At 39.8% G+C, this 20,836-nt stretch overlaps 1 protein-coding gene across 1 annotated transcript in view; it reads left to right on the top strand.

Moving 5' to 3' along the window:
• LOC142210143 (uncharacterized) overlaps positions 1-20,836 on the top strand; it is a 145,625-nt gene that overhangs the window by 107,680 nt on the left and 17,109 nt on the right. The window contains exons 2-3 of the mRNA XM_075279170.1: positions 8,849-8,989; positions 11,120-11,239. Of these exons, the coding sequence (XP_075135271.1) occupies positions 8,849-8,989; positions 11,120-11,239 (261 nt within the window). The remainder of the gene's footprint in view (positions 1-8,848; positions 8,990-11,119; positions 11,240-20,836) is intronic.

Below are 20,836 nucleotides of genomic sequence, written 5' to 3'. Positions count from 1 at the left end.
GTGTACCCGGGATAACGTACGTAATGTCATATGTGGGTATAAACTGATATTAGCGCACAGCCGGACAGAGAAGCGAAGAAGGGTTATTGGGTTTTTGGAGCATAGACTTAGACAGTTTGGTTTTTGCATGCCATGACACTTTTGCAGAGACCGTGAACTTGCCCCTACAAAATGGGGTCATTTCTTGGGGAATTCCAATTTACTCTTATCACTAGGGCTCTGCCTAAGCAAAATGGCGCCCAGAAAATCCCTCTAACTCTGTACCCCAATAGCTAAAAAGCGCAGTGCTCCTTCCCTTCTGAGCCCTGCTGTGTGCCCAAGCAGCAGTTTACTGTACACTCACATATATAATTTATTGCCCCTCGGGATGGCCCACTTAATAGTTTTAGGAGTGCAGGTCTCTGACAACACAAAGTGGGTGCAATGTATTGGGCACCGAAATGGCATATTTCTTTAAAAATGTCAATTTTCATTTTGTACATTAATTTTTGGAAAGCATTTTTAGGCTCAAAATGATAATACCCCTTGATACATTCCTTGATGGTGTAGTTTTTAAAATGGGTTCACTTTTGAAGGGTTTCCATTGCATTGATACTTTAGGGGCTCAGCAAATACGATATGGCACCTGAAAACTATTCCAGCAACAAAAGACAAATAGCCCTCTTTCCATCCTGAGCCCCACTATGTACCCATACAGCAGATTATAGCTACATATGGGGTATTGCCGTGTACATGAGCAATTATATAACAAATCGTGGGGGCTTTGCAAAAATTAAAAAATATGGCGCTAAATGGACGATTTATTGGAAAAAAAGTAATTTTTAATTTTTACGTCCAAATGTTAATAAAATCTGTGAAACAGCTGTGAGGTCAAAATGCTCACTCTACCCCTAGATAAATTCTATGAGGGGTGTAGTTTCCAAAATTGGGTAATTTTTAGGAGATTTCCACAGTATTGGTACTCTAGGGGCTCTGCAAATGAGACATGGCGCATTAAAACTATTCCAGCAAAATCTGCTGTTCAAACGTCCAGTGTCTAGCTGTGCAGGGGTAAGTGTGTTTGCTAACCTGGGGTGAGTGTTAACCCTTGGCAGCCTTGTTTGTTTCAGCAGTATTGGTGTACCTGGCCAGTGAGCTTAACTGGCACGGTTTAGTTGCACCCTGTTCACATTGAGTATCACGCCACACCACTGTCACTGCAGTTTTTCACATTGAGTACTGCGCCGCACCTCGGCCAGTGTGTGTTGCACCCTGTTCACACTTAATTCAGATATACAGCCGCCCATATGGGCCTGTGGACCTCGCTGCAGTGTCTTGCAGCCCAGAGGTTCTGTTCAAAAAATATTATTTATATATATATACACACAGAACCGTAACAACAAGCCACCGCCGGAAGAAGAGGCTGAAGATGACGCTGCTGAAGAAGATGGAGACGGCACTGGAGAGAGTTCTTTCGCAGCATTGGGGATGCCCCCAGTGCTGTCTGAGCGCTGGGGCCTGCCCCCAGTGCTGCAAGAGCTAATTTGCATATCGACAAGAACTGGTATTGTAGGCTAACGGCGACGTGGAGAAGATGACGAAAGGTAGGAGAATAGCCTTTCTTAATGCTATTCTGACGTGGTACCTAGAACAAATTGTGTCTGAGTGATAGGATCCCTTTTAGGCACCTTTGGGCTGTGTCCTTAAGGGGTTAAAGGGAACTGCACTGTATTTACTGTATGATACATCTATTTCATTAATCCCAGATGGTCTCATTGTAGCAAAAAATACATTTCTGGAGCAGATTAACCCTTTGATATGCAACCCTGATAATAATATAATGTGCAGTGTAATAAGTGATACATGTGCTGACTGTGTGACATCTTTATAGGTGACGCTCTCTCATGTACACAGTGCATATCCTATACTTCATCATCATGTACAGGCGACAGCATAACTTGTGCATCAAACTCTACATGTGCATCCGTGTACACTGAAAAAATTATTGGTGAGTTACGTGATAAATGATCTGGTTTGTAATGAACTTTTAGGTTCAGACAGAGCCCAAAAATTCGGAGGTTTGCCACCCACATATCATTATTATACTCTGTTATCTTCTCACTCCAATGTATATGGACCTGCAACCTTAATCAACCCAGTCTGTCCTCTGCTTAATAGGTCCCAAATTAATTTTCTTTGAAAAAGTTGTCTGTGATCAGAGAGACTTGTTATACTTGTGATATTGTATGTATATCTGGTTAACCTGAAAATTCGAAAACATGAAGAATATACAATAATACCAGGAAGTCCTTTAACCCCTTAACAAAAAACCCCATTATTATCCATATTTAAAAACTGTTATATCTGCTAGGTAAACCTGGCAAACTAAGCCCCTCCCCTATCACTAAGCCCCTCCCGCTGTTTAGTCCTTCTCATGTGTAGTCAAAATGAAGGGGATACTGGGGCATTCGTAATAAAGGGTACAAGACATAGATGATTTATAAAGAAGTTTTGGACTCTTCATAAATCAGGAACACATCAATGTGCCAGAATGGAAATCTACACTGGGAAATCAATGTCAGGATATAATTAACTCACATGGGGCTTTATACTAAATATGCGTCACATTATAACACAACTATACCAGAATGCTGACTTAAAGGGGTTGGCCACTTTCAGACCAATATTGAGAGAAAAATGTTATGGTTTGTATAATAAAAAGTTGTACAATTTTCCAATATACTTTCTGTATCAATTCCTCAGTTTTCTAGATCTCTGCTTGCTTTCATTCTGTTACTCCTAGTGAATAAAACTCTGAACATGGTCATGTGATGAGCACACATGTGCCACTCGCTATAGAGCAAACATATGTCTGGTAACAAGCGGCACCTGTGTCCTCGTCACATGACCATGGACCGTAATTCACATGACCATAGTCAGACTTTTATCTCCTAGAAGTAAAGCCCCATTCGCACGGAGTAACGCACCGCTCATTCAGACAGGTAAACACGTGTCAGAGTGAGGCGCTTCAAAACAGATCCCATTGACCAATGGGTGCCGGCTTAGGCGCGCTACACATTGAAATCAATGGGTTATAAAGCCTCCCATTGATTTCAATGTGTAGCGCGCGTAAGCCAGCATCCATTGAAGTCAAAGGGATCTGTTTTGAAGCGCCTCACTCTGACACGTGTTTATATGTCTGAATGAGTGACGTGTTACATCATTGGAACGGGGCGTTACAGAATGAATGACAACAAGCAGAGATCTAGAAAACTGTGAGGAATTGATACAGAAAGTACATTGGAAAATTGTATGTCTTTTTATTGTACAAACAATAACATGTTTCTCAATATTGGTCTGAAAGTGGCCAACCCCTTTAAATGTGTTAATATATTCCCCCATTGTTCTCTGTAAGAATTCAGACTTGACAGATCATCAAAAACTGTACAGCAATAACAACTTTTGTTTCTAATCTTAAATCCAATCCTTTAGTAATCTTTCACTTTTAGGTTCAACTACTACTCCAATTCTTATCAGGTCATGTCTGAAGACAGATTACTGTGGCTTCACGGGCAGTATGAGCAATGGTCAGGGACGCATATGGGTATCAAAGACATGTTGTAACACTGACTATTGTACCCCTACTATTCCTCCAAGTAAGTCATCCACTGTTTCATTTTTGACATTTTCTGAATATACCTTTAGTATATTAGGGCAATTAAGTGATATTGGCTAAGAATAGTAACACAGAATACCGTAATTTAGGTTACATATTAATTGTTTAAAACACATGAAACATGATGGATCCATTAATAGATTATATTCAAATTTATAGAAGTCAACTATTGATTAAGTGGACTAATGGACCATACACTGAGTGTCAGATACTGTGGGGAAGGTAGCTCGGTAGAAGCATTGGTGTGGACCCAAGCAGTCAAAGACAGGGACACAAATCTGGCAGCAAAGTGGTTTATTTAAAAAAACAAAACAAAAAAAACAGCTAAATAAACCTTTAGGTCAGGCACAAAAATGAGTAAAATAAAATAGCCTTAACTTCAGGCAAAATAATGTGAAACCAAAATCCTGCTCATCTGAGCACTAACTAAACAGAAAATACTAACTGTCTGTGCAGCTTACTACCAGCCACACGAAATCAACCAAAAAAAACCACTGCACTATACACAAGGCTCTCAGAGTCAGGACAGACTCAGTCACTTCCTCTCCTTACAGGATCAACCCTGAAGTGCAGACTCTGCAGGCTTTTATGGCCCAGTAAGGAGCCTATGACCCACACCTGGGGCTGAAGCCTCTTCCACACCTCCCTTGGACGACACACAAGTCAGGAATCTAGAGCTGATATAGCGGGACTACAGCACTCTGCCTGTCACCTTCTCACAATACTAATAGAATCCCAAACTCAATAAAATGACAAAACCTGCAAAAAGTTTAATTCACAATAATGTGAATTATCTAATTAAATTAGACCTATCAATAGTTTAATTTTTTCAATGTGAGGAGAAAGGTGGCACTACTGAATATGCATAGCCATGTAATATGGGGTAAGCTTTCAAGCAGTAAATGGGTGGTGCTCACAGTGAATGAAAAGTCTAAAAGTATCCAAAAAAATGTAGAAAAACTGGGCACTCGCCATTGAAAATCTGCAATAAAAAATCCAATCTTTATTTTAGAAATCCAGTTTAAAATACGCACGGGAGGAGGCACGCCTGGAGAGGAAGAGCGACAGTTGTTTTGTGCTAGTTGCACTTTTTCAAGCTCAGCTTGCCGTCGCTCTTCCTCTCCAGGCATGCCTCCTCCCGTGTGTATTTTAACCTGGATTTCTAAAATAAAGATTGGATTTTTTATTGCAGATTTTCAATGGTGAGTGCCCAGTTTTTCTATTGCAGATTTTCAATGGTGAGTGCCCAGTTTTTCTACATTTTTTGGAGTTTAATTTTTTTCAATTACCAAAATAAAGTGAATGAAGAAAAGAGAAATGTAAATCTCATTAGCATATTTATGTGATCTTTGCCCTTTGGAGGAGGAGTCCTGGAAGTGATGATACGGTCCCCACTGACATAGCCCTGATCATAACATCATCCAGTCTGTCTGGAATGACATGAAGAGACAGAAGGACTGGAGTTCCTTCCCACTTAGCGCCATACTGTTACATTGCATTTCTGATGTGACACACACGAAAAAATGGGTTCAGATATAGAGAAAATACTCCCCTGAAATAACACAAGTCAGGACTCGCACAGCTCTATGTTTCGCTTGTTACCACTCCCCCCTTTACCTCACCGCTCCCCTCCAGAGTCGGTGCCGGCCCGAGCGCTGCGCTTCTGATGTGACGCACATGAAAAATGGGTTCAGATATAGTGTAAAAAAAAAAAAAATCAAACTGACCGAATTTGTATCTGAAGAACAGTTTAATGAAACTATCAGGATGTGTTTTGAACAAGCGGCCGATAAAGAAAAACCTTTGTGGACTTGCAAAAGGAGAGAAGAATGTTCAGTCATTGAACAATTTAAAAATAGATGCAACTACTTAGACTACAATGGACACAGACATAGTATTTTTTTTTTTTTTTTCATAATAGTCCTATGTTATGGAAGCTGGTACTAAAAAATATGAGCTTAAGTACCAATTTATTTTGTTAATTAGTTTTGAATAAATAATTTGTTTGACTATTGCTGTACTACCTGCTCTACATTTAAAAATGCATACTTTTCATATCAAAACAATATTATTTCATCATTTCACTAAAACAGTTCAGGGATTTGATCAAATCAGTGACTTTCTTTAGGGAAATGACCCAACAGAGTTATTTTAACATCTTCCGGGATTTGATCAAATCCCTAGTTTCATCATTTCCCTGCGACATATAGATGGTGTTCCGCACCATAATAATACAGTGCTGTCATGTAGCAGGCAGAGAAACTGTACCTACTACTACATGGCTTCTGAGTCCTTGCTGTATTACACACTCAGGGACCAGATCTAGCTGCAGGAATCAAAAAATACCCAGGCTTAAGCACATAAACCCATCAGATGCTGTAATCAATAGCGATCACAGGATCTGGTTGGTTAGGGGGAAAGATGGCTCCTCCTTCATCTCTTTCAATCACCTGTGACGAGACTATGGGGTCCATGCCCTTTCTTAAAACACATACAGAATCTATATTCAATGTACTGTAAAACAAACTTTCTGCAGTACATTATACAGGAGGTCAAAAGATCCCAGGTCCAAAATCCATTGTGGGACAGTAAAATAAAATAGAACAAATAAATAAGAAGTTAAATAAACCTTTACAAAATAAAAACAAATAAAAATACTGTCAAAGTAAATCTAATAAACAAATATATTACTAAGGGCTCGTTCACATCTGGGCTCAGGCCACTGTTCTGCAGGTTTCCGTTTCCTGGATGAAACTGGGCAGGAGATGGAAAACTGCAGGAATTTTTCAAACCCATTCATTTGAATGGGTTTAAAAAGTGTCTGGCCTTGAGCGCCGATGAGTGTTTTATGCTCTCCGCGGCGAAACCGTTTTTTTTTTAACCGGACACAGAGTCGGACATGCAGGACTTTGTGTCCGGTTTAAAGAAAAACTGTTTCACCGCGGAGAGCACAAAACACTCACCGGCGCCCACAGCCATACTCGGTCTGATGGGTTTCTGTCTTCTGCATGCAAAAGACGGAAACCTCAGAACAGAGACCCGAACACTGGTGCGAACCCAGCGTGAGTTTGTACTCAATTAAAAGTAACCTTGTAAAAGTTAAACACCATAAAAAATAAAAGCACTATAATGCCCAAATTTGAATATATTCAAAAAAGTGGGTTTTTTTTACAATATTATATTAGAATATAATAGAATTATAATTTATAATAGAATATAAAGTTGTGACAAAATTGTACTTTTTTTTTTTTTTTTTTTTCATTCAGACCCCCCAAAATGTTAATGCAAACTAATCAAAACATTATGCACAGTCCAGTCATTAATGCGACCACCGGTCAAAATCCAGAGTAACCACCTTTGGCAGAGCGGACTGCTGCGAGACGTGCAGGAAGAGAGGGGATGTTTTGATGATGGTCGCTGGGATGTTGAGCCATGCCGACTTCAGTGCCGGGGCCAGTTGCGTTAGGTTACGCAATTGAGCATCCATGGCGCGAACAACCTGATCGAGAAGATCTGACAGATTCTCGATTGGGTTCAAGTCCGGGAAATTTGCTGGCCAGGATAAACTCATCCTTGTGCTCCTCGAACCACGCACGTACACTGCGAGCTTTATGACACGTCGTGCTGTCCTGCTGGTAGATGCCATCATCCTGAGGAAAAACAATTCGCATGTAGGGGTGAACATGGTCCGCAAGGATAGATGCATACTTGTGTTCATCCATCGTGCCTCCAAAATGATGAGTACACCCAGATAGCTGATGACACGTGCCTTCTGCGATTGGTTATTTAACGTTGAATCAAAAGTAGGCGAAGGTCACAATAATATGACTGGACTGTGTATGTACCCAAAAATAGTGAAAATTAAAAATACAACTAGACAGGGATTAAAATCTCACAATTTACCCATTTTGGAAGTTATACATTTTGGAAAGCAGAGATGGAGAATATAAAAAAAAGTTTCAAATGATGGAAAATATAAGAAAAAAAAAAAGTTGCAAACTCTAAAAGCCAAACTACCCTAAGTTGTTAAGGGGCTAATTCACAACAATGAACTATTAAAATTTTTATTTGGAAAGCATTCTAAGTTGTAGCGGTTTTTCCTGTACTTGCCTAAAATTTGTTGCTTAAATTCAAATTGTGCCCCTGATCTTAGAGTAAGTTCACATGTCTACTGGATTTCCATTTTTCTATAGGTAGAGAAAATGGAAATCTTGACATTAATGGATTTGTTAAATGATGTACTTGGATTACGAGGGATCCCATTGACTAATCAGGGGCCCGTTGTGTATCCAAAAAGATTAATTGTGCATCCATTTTGACAGAAGAAAAAGTTCGGCATGTAGAACTTTTTCTTATTCAATTTTTTAACAGACTACAATAAAGGCTCCTAAGGAACCTCCAATGCAGATGTGAACATACCCTAAGAGGATCCAATAAATAATTTTTTTTAAAAGGGTATGTCCACATTATGGCTGTAAGCCCTAGACTGACCCTGGGGTTAAATACCAAGGCTGACAGCTTTTTGTGGACTTACAATGGCTCAATCTGGGTCATGAGACTGACGGAACTCACAAATGCAGCATAGTTGCAAATGCAGCTGTAATATACACTCTGGAGCTGGTCTTAGTTGAGAAGTTCTCAAGGATGTTGATCGGGGACTTAGTCCAATTGCCATATTTGAAGTTGGGAAAGAATTGCATCAGCCTTGAAGGGGGTTTTTGCTTTCCACTATATCAAGTTGGTAGGGTTATAGATTTAACTTGTTTGACTTGTCTTTATCCAATCTTATCTACGATTTACTATGTATTAGAAGCTCAACACCAAAAAGATTGTGGCAAAACCAAGTGATTGTGATTTTAATAAGTTCTAGCCATGAAACAAAGAAAGAGAAGGATGAAAGTTATAAAAATAACATCCTTAAATCTGAAGGAAAACCCCAAGTAACTTTTGGAGACTCATTTACATAGTTATAAAAAGTGGAAACTTTCAATGTTGGAGCATGAAATAATAATAAATAGGAACCGCTGGACTCTGTGTGACCTGCCCTGTAGTACTCTGTGTAATGTATAACTGATGTTCTCGCTGATATGATCTTATACATAGACAGTACAGAGGGAGTGTCCCGAAAACAAGTCATTGTATAATTTTTCCGTCTATTTTACATTGTTCTCTCTTTCTCTCGCCTGTTTCCAGTTCCAGTCGTAAGCGCTATCCCCAATGGAGTGATCTGTCCATCCTGCATATCTGATGGCTATAGCGGGTGTTCTTCCCCAGATACTGTCATATGCACAGGGAATGAGAATACATGTATTGTCGAGAAAACAAAAATAACAGGTACCAAAAATACTTTTTGTCTCACTAAGATTGAACTTCTGAGCACTTTTTTTTTGCTCACTAGATAGTCTTGTGATATAAGTAACAAAAACCTGAAAAATTTCCACATAAACTTCTCTCATGTTCCTGATGACACAGAAGCCAATTGGTAAGAAAATTTTTCTATTTTGTCCCTGAAACATAAAAAATAATGAGAATAAGTCTTGTGTATCCAGAATTGTCATCAATATCCTTACAGCTGGCAAAGGATGAGCCCTCACTCAGCAGTGTAGATGGCAATATAAGAAAGTTTAGGCACCAGACCATGGCAATGCAAAGCAAAAATTTTTAAAGGATAAAGCACATCAAAAACTATGAAAATTTGGGTCTTCCAGAGACACGGTGGCTGCTGGAGTTGTTTTTGCTTGTTTTATGAAGGCTTGAAAATGTTTTTCATAACCTGTTATAAAATTATGAATTAATTATTGAATTATTAAATGAATTACAACATGACCAGTCAATGGAACAAATGAAAATGCATGTCAACAGGTTAAAGAAACAGTGGCAGTATATGTGATATGATGGGAAGTGGGGGATCTTCATTATTGCGTAAAAAAATCCTTAACTATTTTTTTCTACACGCATACCACATTGAAAGCAATAGGTAAAAAAGCCCCCCATTGATTTCAATGGGTAGCGTGCGTATGTTGGCACCCATAAAAATCAATGGGATCTGTTTTAACGCTGCTCACTCTGAATAAGTTTTATGTTCAGAATGAGCGAGTGTACATTCCGTGTACAGGCTCCCTAAGGGCTTTTTCTTTTGCAAGTTGAGTTGCTTTAATCACCTGAAGGCTAAGGTCCCACATAGAGGTCACAGTGAAAAAGTGCATGGGGGAAAAACTAATGTGGAAATGCTTTGTTTTTTCCACAGCACTCTTCACAGAAAATCCAGAAAATTTCTTTGCAGACTTTCTGCTTCCATTATAGCTATAGGGGAAACCACTGGTGTTTCCGTAGGTATAATTGACACACTACGATTTCCAAAATCGCAATGGTTTACACCACGTGGGTCTAAGGCTGATAGAAATACTATTAAACCTTATCTATTGAAGGATCTATGCGGTGGAGAAACATGGAAGACTTCTGGTTCTTCATTAGGCCATCTTACTCCTTAACCCATTGGCAGTGTTTTAGTGGAGATGCTGATGGGCAGAGAATCAGTGGCTCAGATAAAATCCTTAGATGCCACTTTTGATATTGACAGCAGCATATAAGGGGTTTAATGGCTGCACTTACAATCCAATCACAGCTTCTGATGGTACCAGTTCAGACTTCAAGTTGCATGTGAATAGAAGACAATGAATCAGCTTAGAACAAACAGAATTCACCTTGAATTTTTCAAAAGTTTTGGTTTCACCACCTAAAAACTACTTGGAGGAACCATACATTGCACGTGAGCCTAGGAGAGGGAGGCTGAGTATGAGTTTATTATGTTTCTGCACCTCCCCTGGGACTCCTCTTGTTTTCCTTGTGTATAATTGTAGTTCTTAGGTGACAAGCCTGAGAGTTTTAGAAATTTCACGACAGTCTGATTTGGCCAAAACATTCACATAACAAGTATCACAAGGTTAGTCCATTTCTTTATGCAACTTTTTCACCATAGTCCCAACAGTCTCTTGCAACTTATCTGTAACTTGACTCATTTAATAACCAAATAGCAACTCCAAAAAAGTCATAAAAGACCGGGTAACAGGGAAGTGACATAACTGCTTCTAGTCGCACAAGTTGTCTGCAATTATTGGTCATGCATCACATGTAAGCAATAGACTTACAAGTGATATATAAAAATGGCAATATTACATATATACAGGGAATAATCATAATTTAAAGGTACATGGCCAACAGGAACATATAGCAACAGAAATAGCTTTGAATTATTATTGAATTACAACTTGTCCCGCAAAACACAAGCCCTTATAAGAAAAACAGTTATGGCTGTCGAAAATATTCTGAAGAAATAATAAAAATTCTAAATTCACAGCAAGGGTTAAGGAAATAGATTAAATGTATATAATATCCAATTTGCCTTTCTGACAATATGACATCTAATACTGTATGCAATGAATGTTCTTATGTCCATCTCTGCAGGATCCTATTCAGCTTCATTTTCTGCTCAAGGTTGTGCGACAAAATCGTTCTGTAGTCTCGGCACCCTGTTGATATCTGCTTCAGGTTCAAGAGCCGAATTCAGTATTACCTGCTCACAAGGTACATAAAGTGTTCATAAAGTCATCCTGACTCCAGCCATTGTGTGTCTTCTACTAATGAAATTCTTCTGTCAGTTATTATAGAGATTCTCAAACATTTGGACAAAAAAATGAAATAATAAAAACCATGTCAGGGCACTGATAGATGACTATATATTCTTAGTAAGATGCAGGAGATCACTCTGCCCTAAGGAGTATGATTGTAAATGTGTATGATTGGCTTCCAGTGCTGCCCTCTGTATAAAACCTGTCCAAACATGTAATTATAATGAATTCCCTGCTGCTGAAGGGGGGCAGAGCTGGGGCAGGATCAGGATGGATAAGGGACATTAGTGGGGTTGGGAAAAGTTGGGGGCTTAATATTTATTTAAGAACAGGGAGTGAAAAGCAAATTAGACAGAAAGGAGACACCTAGTGGTGGGAAATTTTAAGAGATTTTCAGGCAGAAAACAGCAACCTTTGTAATTAAAGTGCTTTATGTTTTGGTCCAGAATCACAAACTCTATTAAATGAGACTGAGGTCCAGATTTACTATTGTAGTTACAACTAAAGACTGGCACATCTTTGGCACAGTGTGACGAATCTCTGGTGGCTGCAGCGGACTTTCTGCCTCAATTATATCTGTACGAAAAACAACACCAGTTCTGTAGATATTATTGATATGTTGCGATTCACAAAAACACTAGCATATATTTTTTTTTATTTCCTGCAACGTGTGGATGGGGTTAGCCAGAATCCCATACACTTTGCAGATAATTTAAAGGCAGTGTTTTTTTCCATGGAGCCCCACCCTGAGGGTCACAATTAGTCTGTGCTCTGTGATATGAAACCTCACTCATAATGTCTGATGATGTCATATTTCCCGCTGTATGAGCTAAAATTCTGTAACGAGAAAAATATTATACTGTATAATAGCTGTAATGTTATAGTAGGCTCAGTATACAGATGATGATTTAGTATTACGTGATATGGGATCACATGTGTTATTCACACCTTTACATGGGACTGCAGTGAGTTTCCTGTAGTGGTGAGTAGGTGCACTGTATGTAGAATGATAATACTCACATCTATGTAATAAATTACCATTCATTTCATTAATCCCAGATGGTCTCATTGTAGCAGATTAACCCTTTGATATATAACCCTGATAACAATATAATGTGCAGTGTAATAAGTGATAAATGTGCTAATTGTGTCATATCTTTATAGGTCTCTCATGTACTCAGTGCATATCCGATACTTCATCTACTTCACCATCATGCACAGGCAGCAGCATAACCTGTGCTTCAGACTATACATGTGGATCCATACGCACACAAGCGATTATTGGTGAGTTTTATGATAAAAAGCTAATCTTTTCTACAGTAATAAAGATGAGCCAATGTAATTTAGGGTTCAAGCGACTCCGGTCCCACATTCATTTTTAGTTGAACAAGTTTGATAAAAATGAGCTTAAAAATAGTATGAAAGACACTTAGGGCTCCTAGGAACCGATCTATAAAAAATACATTCTACATTATGTTTTATAGATAGGTTCCTAGGAGTCCTAAGAGTATTCTACACTATGTATTATAGATAGGTTCCTAGGAGTCCTAAGAGTGTTCTACACTATGTTTTATAGATAGGTTCCTAGGAGCCCTAAGAGTGTTCTACACTATGTTTTATAGATAGGTTCCTAGGAGCCCTAAGAGTGTTCTACACTATGTTTTATAGATAGGTTCCTAGGAGCCCTAAGAGTATTTTACACTATGTTTTATAGATGGGTTCCTAGGAGTCCTAAGAGTGTTCTACACTATGTTTTATAGATGGGTTCCTAGGAGTCCTAAGAGTATTGTACACTATGTTTTATAGATAGGTTCCTAGGAGTCCTAAGAGTGTTCTACACTATGTTTTATAGATGGGTTCCTAGGAGCCCTAAGAGTGTTCTACACTATGTTTTATAGATAGGTTCCTAGGAGTCCTAAGAGTATTCTACACTATGTTTTATAGATAGGTTCCTAGGAGCCCTAAGAGTGTTCTACACTATGTTTTATAGATAGGTTCCTAGGAGCCCTAAGAGTGTTCTACACTATGTTTTATAGATAGGTTCCTAGGAGCCCTAAGAGTATTTTACACTATGTTTTATAGATGGGTTCCTAGGAGTCCTAAGAGTATTCTACACTATGTTTTATAGATAGGTTCCTAGGAGTCCTAAGAGTATTCTACACTATGTATTATAGATAGGTTCCTAGGAGCCCTAAGAGTGTTCTACACTATGTTTTATAGATAGGTTCCTAGGAGCCCTAAGAGTGTTCTACACTATGTTTTATAGATAGGTTCCTAGGAGCCCTAAGAGTATTTTACACTATGTTTTATAGATGGGTTCCTAGGAGTCCTAAGAGTATTCTACACTATGTTTTATAGATAGGTTCCTAGGAGCCCTAAGAGTATTCTACACTATGTTTTATAGATAGGTTCCTAGGAGCCCTAAGAATATGCTACACAATTGTTTTTACACCAGTTTAAGTTGTGGTTGATACCGAAATGATTCAACAGTTTGACCATCTCTACGTAGCATATTTTAAAGGGTTTGTCTTAAAAAAATCAAAAAAACAAACAAACCCTGCATTCAGTAGGGGAACTAATTAAAGATTAAACCACTCATACATGTAATAGATATCTACGGGATAAATTCTGTCAGGTTATTGGTGTGAGTTATAATAAATGTCAGGCCGAGGTCTCCTCTCTTCAGCCCAGTCTGTTCTCTGATTTGCTGAAAGTGGAAAGACAGCATGGGGCCAAGCACCAAATGTGCACCACATTATAACACATCTACACCACAAAGCTGTCATAGCTTTGTTGTTAAATTTGCCCCTTTTGAGCTCTATAAGAATTCAGACTCGGTAGATTGTCAAACATTGTACAGCAAGAACAACTCTCATTTCTAATCTCTAGGACAATCCCTTAATATTTTGTTGTTTCACTTTTAGGTGGAGCTTTTACTTCAGTTTTCATGAGGTCATGCCTGAATCCAGATTATTGTGGCTCCACAGGCAGTATGACCAATAGTCAAGGACGCATATGGGTATCAATGACATGTTGTAACACTGACAACTGTACCCCGGCTATTCCTCCAAGTAAGTCATCCACTTTGTTATATTTCATGTTTGCCTTTTTCATACCTTTACTATACCTGGGAAATGAAGTGACATTGGCTAAGATTCCTAACACAATATACCGTAATTTACGCTACACATTCATTTTTTTCTTTAATTCTTTAACCCTAGAACGCATACCTGGGGCCTCGCAGGCCTGCCAGGTTACTTGTTTTGTATTTTCTGTAAAAGTACTTTAGTTTGAATTTTGAAACTCTAGGTATTCCTCAGGTATATAGTTGTTAGTAATTTCCAGTTGTTCATATATTTTTATGTTACAGGCATTTCGGTATAACATTTTTTGGGACTACCCCATATTCACGCACCAGGGGCCTTTTAGGCCTGTACTAGGTTTACATGTGATACTCAGTCTTTTTGTCTGTATTGTTGCTGGGGAAGAACTTTTATGACTCTGCTATTGCTGGGAAGAGTGTGGGGGGAGGGGGCGGAGGAGAGCGAATATGGTGAGTGAATATGGGGTAGTCCCAAAAAAATGTTGTTATACCGAAATGCCTGTAACATAAAAAAAATCAGGCAGGATCATCCTCCTCTTCCCCTTTGGATCACCAGCAATGAGATTTTGGGGTCCAAGGGGTTGCCATGGCAGTCATGAGGCCAATCAATTATCTCTTGGCTTCTCTGATCTAAAATAAATGTGCCATGTACTGAAATAAAGAACTACTGCAGCACATTGTACAGGGGATCAAAAGATCCCAGGTTAGAGTCCTATTGTGGGACAGTAAAAGATAATAAAATAAAGGTTTTCCCTGTTTGGTTTTTATTAAGTATCATTAAATTAAAGTTTATCAAAAAACTAAATCATGGAGGTACAAATATAATAAATGGACATGATAGGTATCCCCATGTACATAAAAATCAGCACTATACCAAAATAACCATATTTATCTCATAGGGTGAACACCATGAAAAACAGAAGCACCACAATGTGCAATGAATGTGTTTTGGTCACCTTTCCTTCCCACAAAAAAGTAATTAAAAAATCATCAAAAAGCTTTATCAACACAAAAGTAACAAAAAAACAAAACAAAAAAAACATGGGTTTCATAATGCAGTGATTCCCAGGCCAGTTGTTTATTCTCACAAGCAGTGGTGAGCCTAGCCTCTCTGCTGCCTGAGGCGGACAATCGAAAGACGCCCGCCAGTACTGTAGCTCTTCACAGTCAGTCCTTCTTCCCAGCAGCGCCTATCGCACTGTACAGTGTGAGCTGGTTCAGTGTGCGCTGGTTCAAAGGAGAGAAAAAAATAAATAAATCGCCTGAGCTGCCGCCCCCTTCCCGTGCGCCGCCTGAGGCAGGTGCCTCACCTCATTAGAGGTGCGGCGCTGCTCACAAGATAGTGTTTTAATCAGTAATTGTGGTAAAACATAAAAATAATATTAATATGGTAATGCAATAATTGCAAGGACATGGCTGGAAAAAAGGTCACAATGTTTTTAATGCAGAGAGGACGCCATAAAAACAATACACAAAGCAGTGACAGAATTGTGCATTTTCTCAGGGCAACATGGTGGCTCAGTGGTTAGCACTGCAGCCTTGCAGCACTGGACTCCTGGGTTTGAATCCTGCCAGGAACAACATCTGCAAGGAATTTGTATGTTCTCCCCGTGTTTGCGTGGATTTCCTCCCATACCACAAAGACATACTGATAGGAAAAAAAACATGTACATTGTGATCCCTATATAGGGCTCACAATCTACATTATATAAAAAAAAAAAAAAAGACTCTGAATAACTGCATGTCATACTCCACAACCCCCCTGCAAAGAACGGAGCCTGACCATGTAAAGAGATGGAGGCGTAGCCATTGAACTCTGTCTCACATAGCCACAACCTGCACCTACTTGACTTTTCTAGCTCACAATGAAAACAGGTATAGAAAGGGCCCTAGACGACTGAGATACGCCCTGCCATGGGAAACAGCAAGGGGACCTACAAAAATGTCTTAAAAAGAAACATACATACTCTCCAGCCCGCTCACGTAAACTGGTGCTTTCTAGAGATGAGCGAACAGTGTTCTATCGAACTCATGTTCGATCGGATATTAGGCTGTTCGGCATGTTCGAATCGAATCGAACACCGCGTGGTAAAGTGCGCCATTACTCGATTCCCCTCCCACCTTCCCTGGCGCCTTTTTTGCTCCAATAACAGCGCAGGGTAGGTGGGACAGGAACTACGACACCGGTGACGTTGAAAAAAGTAGGCAAAACCCATTGGCTGCCGAAAACATGTGACCTCTAATTTAAAAGAACAGCGCCGCCCAGGTTCGCGTCATTCTGAGCTTGCAATTCACCGAGGACGGAGGTTTCCGTCCAGCTAGCTAGGGCTTAGATTCTGGGTAGGCAGGGACAGGCTAGGATAGGAAGGAGAAGACAACCAACAGCTCTTATAAGAGCTAAATTCCAGGGAGAAGCTTGTCAGTGTAACGTGGCACTGACGGGCTCAATCGCCGCAACCCAGCTTTCCCAGGATCCTGAATGGAATACACTGTCAGTGTATTCCCGTATACCCGATATATACCCCGATACCCGTTCCAACGGTGTGCCCCCCCACCTTCACCCCAGAAATACCCTGCAAGTCCCCTAGCAATAGAATTGGGGCTATATACACCCACAATTTTTACTACTGCCATATAGTGCCAGTTTCTGACTGGTAATTCAAAGAATATATTGGGGTTACGTGCACCCACAATTTTTACTACTGGTATACAGTGCCATTGTCTGACTGGGAATTCAAAGAATATATTGGGAATACAAATACCCTCATTTCTTGCTACTGCCATATAGTGCCAGTGTCTGACTGGGAATTCAAAGAATATATTGGGGTTACGTGCACCCACAATTTTTACTACTGGTATACAGTGCCATTGTCTGACTGGGAATTCAAAGAATATATTGGGGTTATAAATACCCTCATTTCTTGCTACTGCCATATAGTGCCAGTTTCTGACTGGTAATTCAAAGAATATATTGGGGTTACGTGCACCCACAATTTTTACTACTGGTATACAGTGCCATTGTCTGACTGGGAATTCAAAGAATATATTGGGAATACAAATACCCTCATTTCTTGCTACTGCCATATAGTGCCAGTGTCTGACTGGGAATTCAAAGAATATATTGGGAATACAAATACCCTCATTTCTTGCTACTGCCATATAGTGCCAGTGTCTGACTGGGAATTCAAAGAATATATTGGGGTTACGTGCACCCACAATTTTTACTACTGGTATACAGTGCCATTGTCTGACTGGGAATTCAAAGAATATATTGGGGTTATAAATACCCTCATTTCTTGCTACTGCCATATAGTGCCAGTTTCTGACTGGTAATTCAAAGAATATATTGGGGTTACGTGCACCCACAATTTTTACTACTGGTATACAGTGCCATTGTCTGACTGGGAATTCAAAGAATATATTGGGAATACAAATACCCTCATTTCTTGCTACTGCCATATAGTGCCAGTGTCTGACTGGGAATTCAAAGAATATATTGGGGTTACGTGCACCCACAATTTTTACTACTGGTATACAGTGCCATTGTCTGACTGGGAATTCAAAGAATATATTGGGAATACAAATACCCTCATTTCTTGCTACTGCCATATAGTGCCAGTTTCTGACTGGTAATTCAAAGAATATATTGGGGTTACGTGCACCCACAATTTTTACTACTGGTATACAGTGCCATTGTCTGACTGGGAATTCAAAGAATATATTGGGAATACAAATACCCTCATTTCTTGCTACTGCCATATAGTGCCAGTGTCTGACTGGGAATTCAAAGAATATATTGGGGTTACGTGCACCCACAATTTTTACTACTGGTATACAGTGCCATTGTCTGACTGGGAATTCAAAGAATATATTGGGAATACAAATACCCTCATTTCTTGCTACTGCCATATAGTGCCAGTGTCTGACTGGGAATTCAAAGAATATATTGGGGTTACGTGCACCCACAATTTTTACTACTGGTATACAGTGCCATTGTCTGACTGGGAATTCAAAGAATATATTGGGAATACAAATACCCTCATTTCTTGCTACTGCCATATAGTGCCAGTGTCTGACTGGGAATTCAAAGAATATATTGGGAATACAAATACCCTCATTTCTTGCTACTGCCATATAGTGCCAGTGTCTGACTGGGAATTCAAAGAATATATTGGGGTTACGTGCACCCACAATTTTTACTACTGGTATACAGTGCCATTGTCTGACTGGGAATTCAAAGAATATATTGGGGTTATAAATACCCTCATTTCTTGCTACTGCCATATAGTGCCAGTTTCTGACTGGTAATTCAAAGAATATATTGGGGTTACGTGCACCCACAATTTTTACTACTGGTATACAGTGCCATTGTCTGACTGGGAATTCAAAGAATATATTGGGAATACAAATACCCTCATTTCTTGCTACTGCCATATAGTGCCAGTGTCTGACTGGGAATTCAAAGAATATATTGGGGTTACGTGCACCCACAATTTTTACTACTGGTATACAGTGCCATTGTCTGACTGGGAATTCAAAGAATATATTGGGAATACAAATACCCTCATTTCTTGCTACTGCCATATAGTGCCAGTTTCTGACTGGTAATTCAAAGAATATATTGGGGTTACGTGCACCCACAATTTTTACTACTGGTATACAGTGCCATTGTCTGACTGGGAATTCAAAGAATATATTGGGGTTATAAATACCCTCATTTCTTGCTACTGCCATATAGTGCCAGTTTCTGACTGGTAATTCAAAGAATATATTGGGGTTACGTGCACCCACAATTTTTACTACTGGTATACAGTGCCATTGTCTGACTGGGAATTCAAAGAATATATTGGGGTTATAAATACCCTCATTTCTTGCTACTGCCATATAGTGCCAGTTTCTGACTGGTAATTCAAAGAATATATTGGGGTTACGTGCACCCACAATTTTTACTACTGGTATACAGTGCCATTGTCTGACTGGGAATTCAAAGAATATATTGGGGTTATAAATACCCTCATTTCTTGCTACTGCCATATAGTGCCAGTTTCTGACTGGTAATTCAAAGAATATATTGGGGTTACGTGCACCCACAATTTTTACTACTGGTATACAGTGCCATTGTCTGACTGGGAATTCAAAGAATATATTGGGAATACAAATACCCTCATTTCTTGCTACTGCCATATAGTGCCAGTGTCTGACTGGGAATTCAAAGAATATATTGGGGTTACGTGCACCCACAATTTTTACTACTGGTATACAGTGCCATTGTCTGACTGGGAATTCAAAGAATATATTGGGAATACAAATACCCTCATTTCTTGCTACTGCCATATAGTGCCAGTGTCTGACTGGGAATTCAAAGAATATATTGGGGTTACGTGCACCCACAATTTTTACTACTGGTATACAGTGCCATTGTCTGACTGGGAATTCAAAGAATATATTGGGAATACAAATACCCTCATTTCTTGCTACTGCCATATAGTGCCAGTGTCTGACTGGGAATTCAAAGAATATATTGGGGTTACGTGCACCCACAATTTTTACTACTGGTATACAGTGCCATTGTCTGACTGGGAATTCAAAGAATATATTGGGAATACAAATACCCTCATTTCTTGCTACTGCCATATAGTGCCAGTGTCTGACTGGGAATTCAAAGAATATATTGGGGTTACGTGCACCCACAATTTTTACTACTGGTATACAGTGCCATTGTCTGACTGGGAATTCAAAGAATATATTGGGGTTATAAATACCCTCATTTCTTGCTACTGCCATATAGTGCCAGTGTCTGACTGGGAATTCAAAGAATATATTGGGGTTACGTGCACCCACAATTTTTGCTACTGGTATATAGTGCCAATTTCTAACTAGGAATTCAAAATGCGCAAGGCTCCCGGAAAGGGACGTGGACGAGGCCGTGGGCGAGGTCGGGGGAATGGTTCTGGGGAGCAAGGTAGCAGTGAAGCCACAGGGCGTCCCGTGCCAACTCCTGTGGGGCAGCAAGCATTGCGCCACTCCACAGTGCCAGGGTTGCTTGCCACATTAACTAAACTGCAGGGTACAAACCTTAGTAGGCCCGAGAACCAGGAACAGGTCTTGCAATGGCTGTCAGAGAACGCTTACAGCACATTGTCCAGCAGCCAGTCAGACTCTGTCTCCTCTCCTCCTATTACCCAACAGTCTTGTCTTCCTTCCTCCCAAAATTCCGAAGCTTTACAGAACAATAACCCAAACTGTCCCTGCTCCCCAGAGCTGTTCTCCGCTCCTTTCATTGTCCCTCAACCTGCCTCTCCACGTCACGATTCCACGAACCTAACAGAGGAGCATCTGTGTCCAGATGCTCAAACACTAGAGTCTCCTCCATCTCCGTTCGATTTGGTGGTGGATGACCAGCAACCCACCCTCATCGACGATGATGTGACGCAGTTGCCGTCAGGGCAT

The sequence above is a fragment of the Leptodactylus fuscus genome, chromosome 6 (assembly GCF_031893055.1).
Source record: "Leptodactylus fuscus isolate aLepFus1 chromosome 6, aLepFus1.hap2, whole genome shotgun sequence".
NCBI lineage: Eukaryota > Metazoa > Chordata > Amphibia > Anura > Leptodactylidae > Leptodactylus > Leptodactylus fuscus.
The sequence above is the reverse complement of the archived record's forward strand: the minus strand, read 5'-3'. Positions and strand labels throughout refer to the sequence as shown.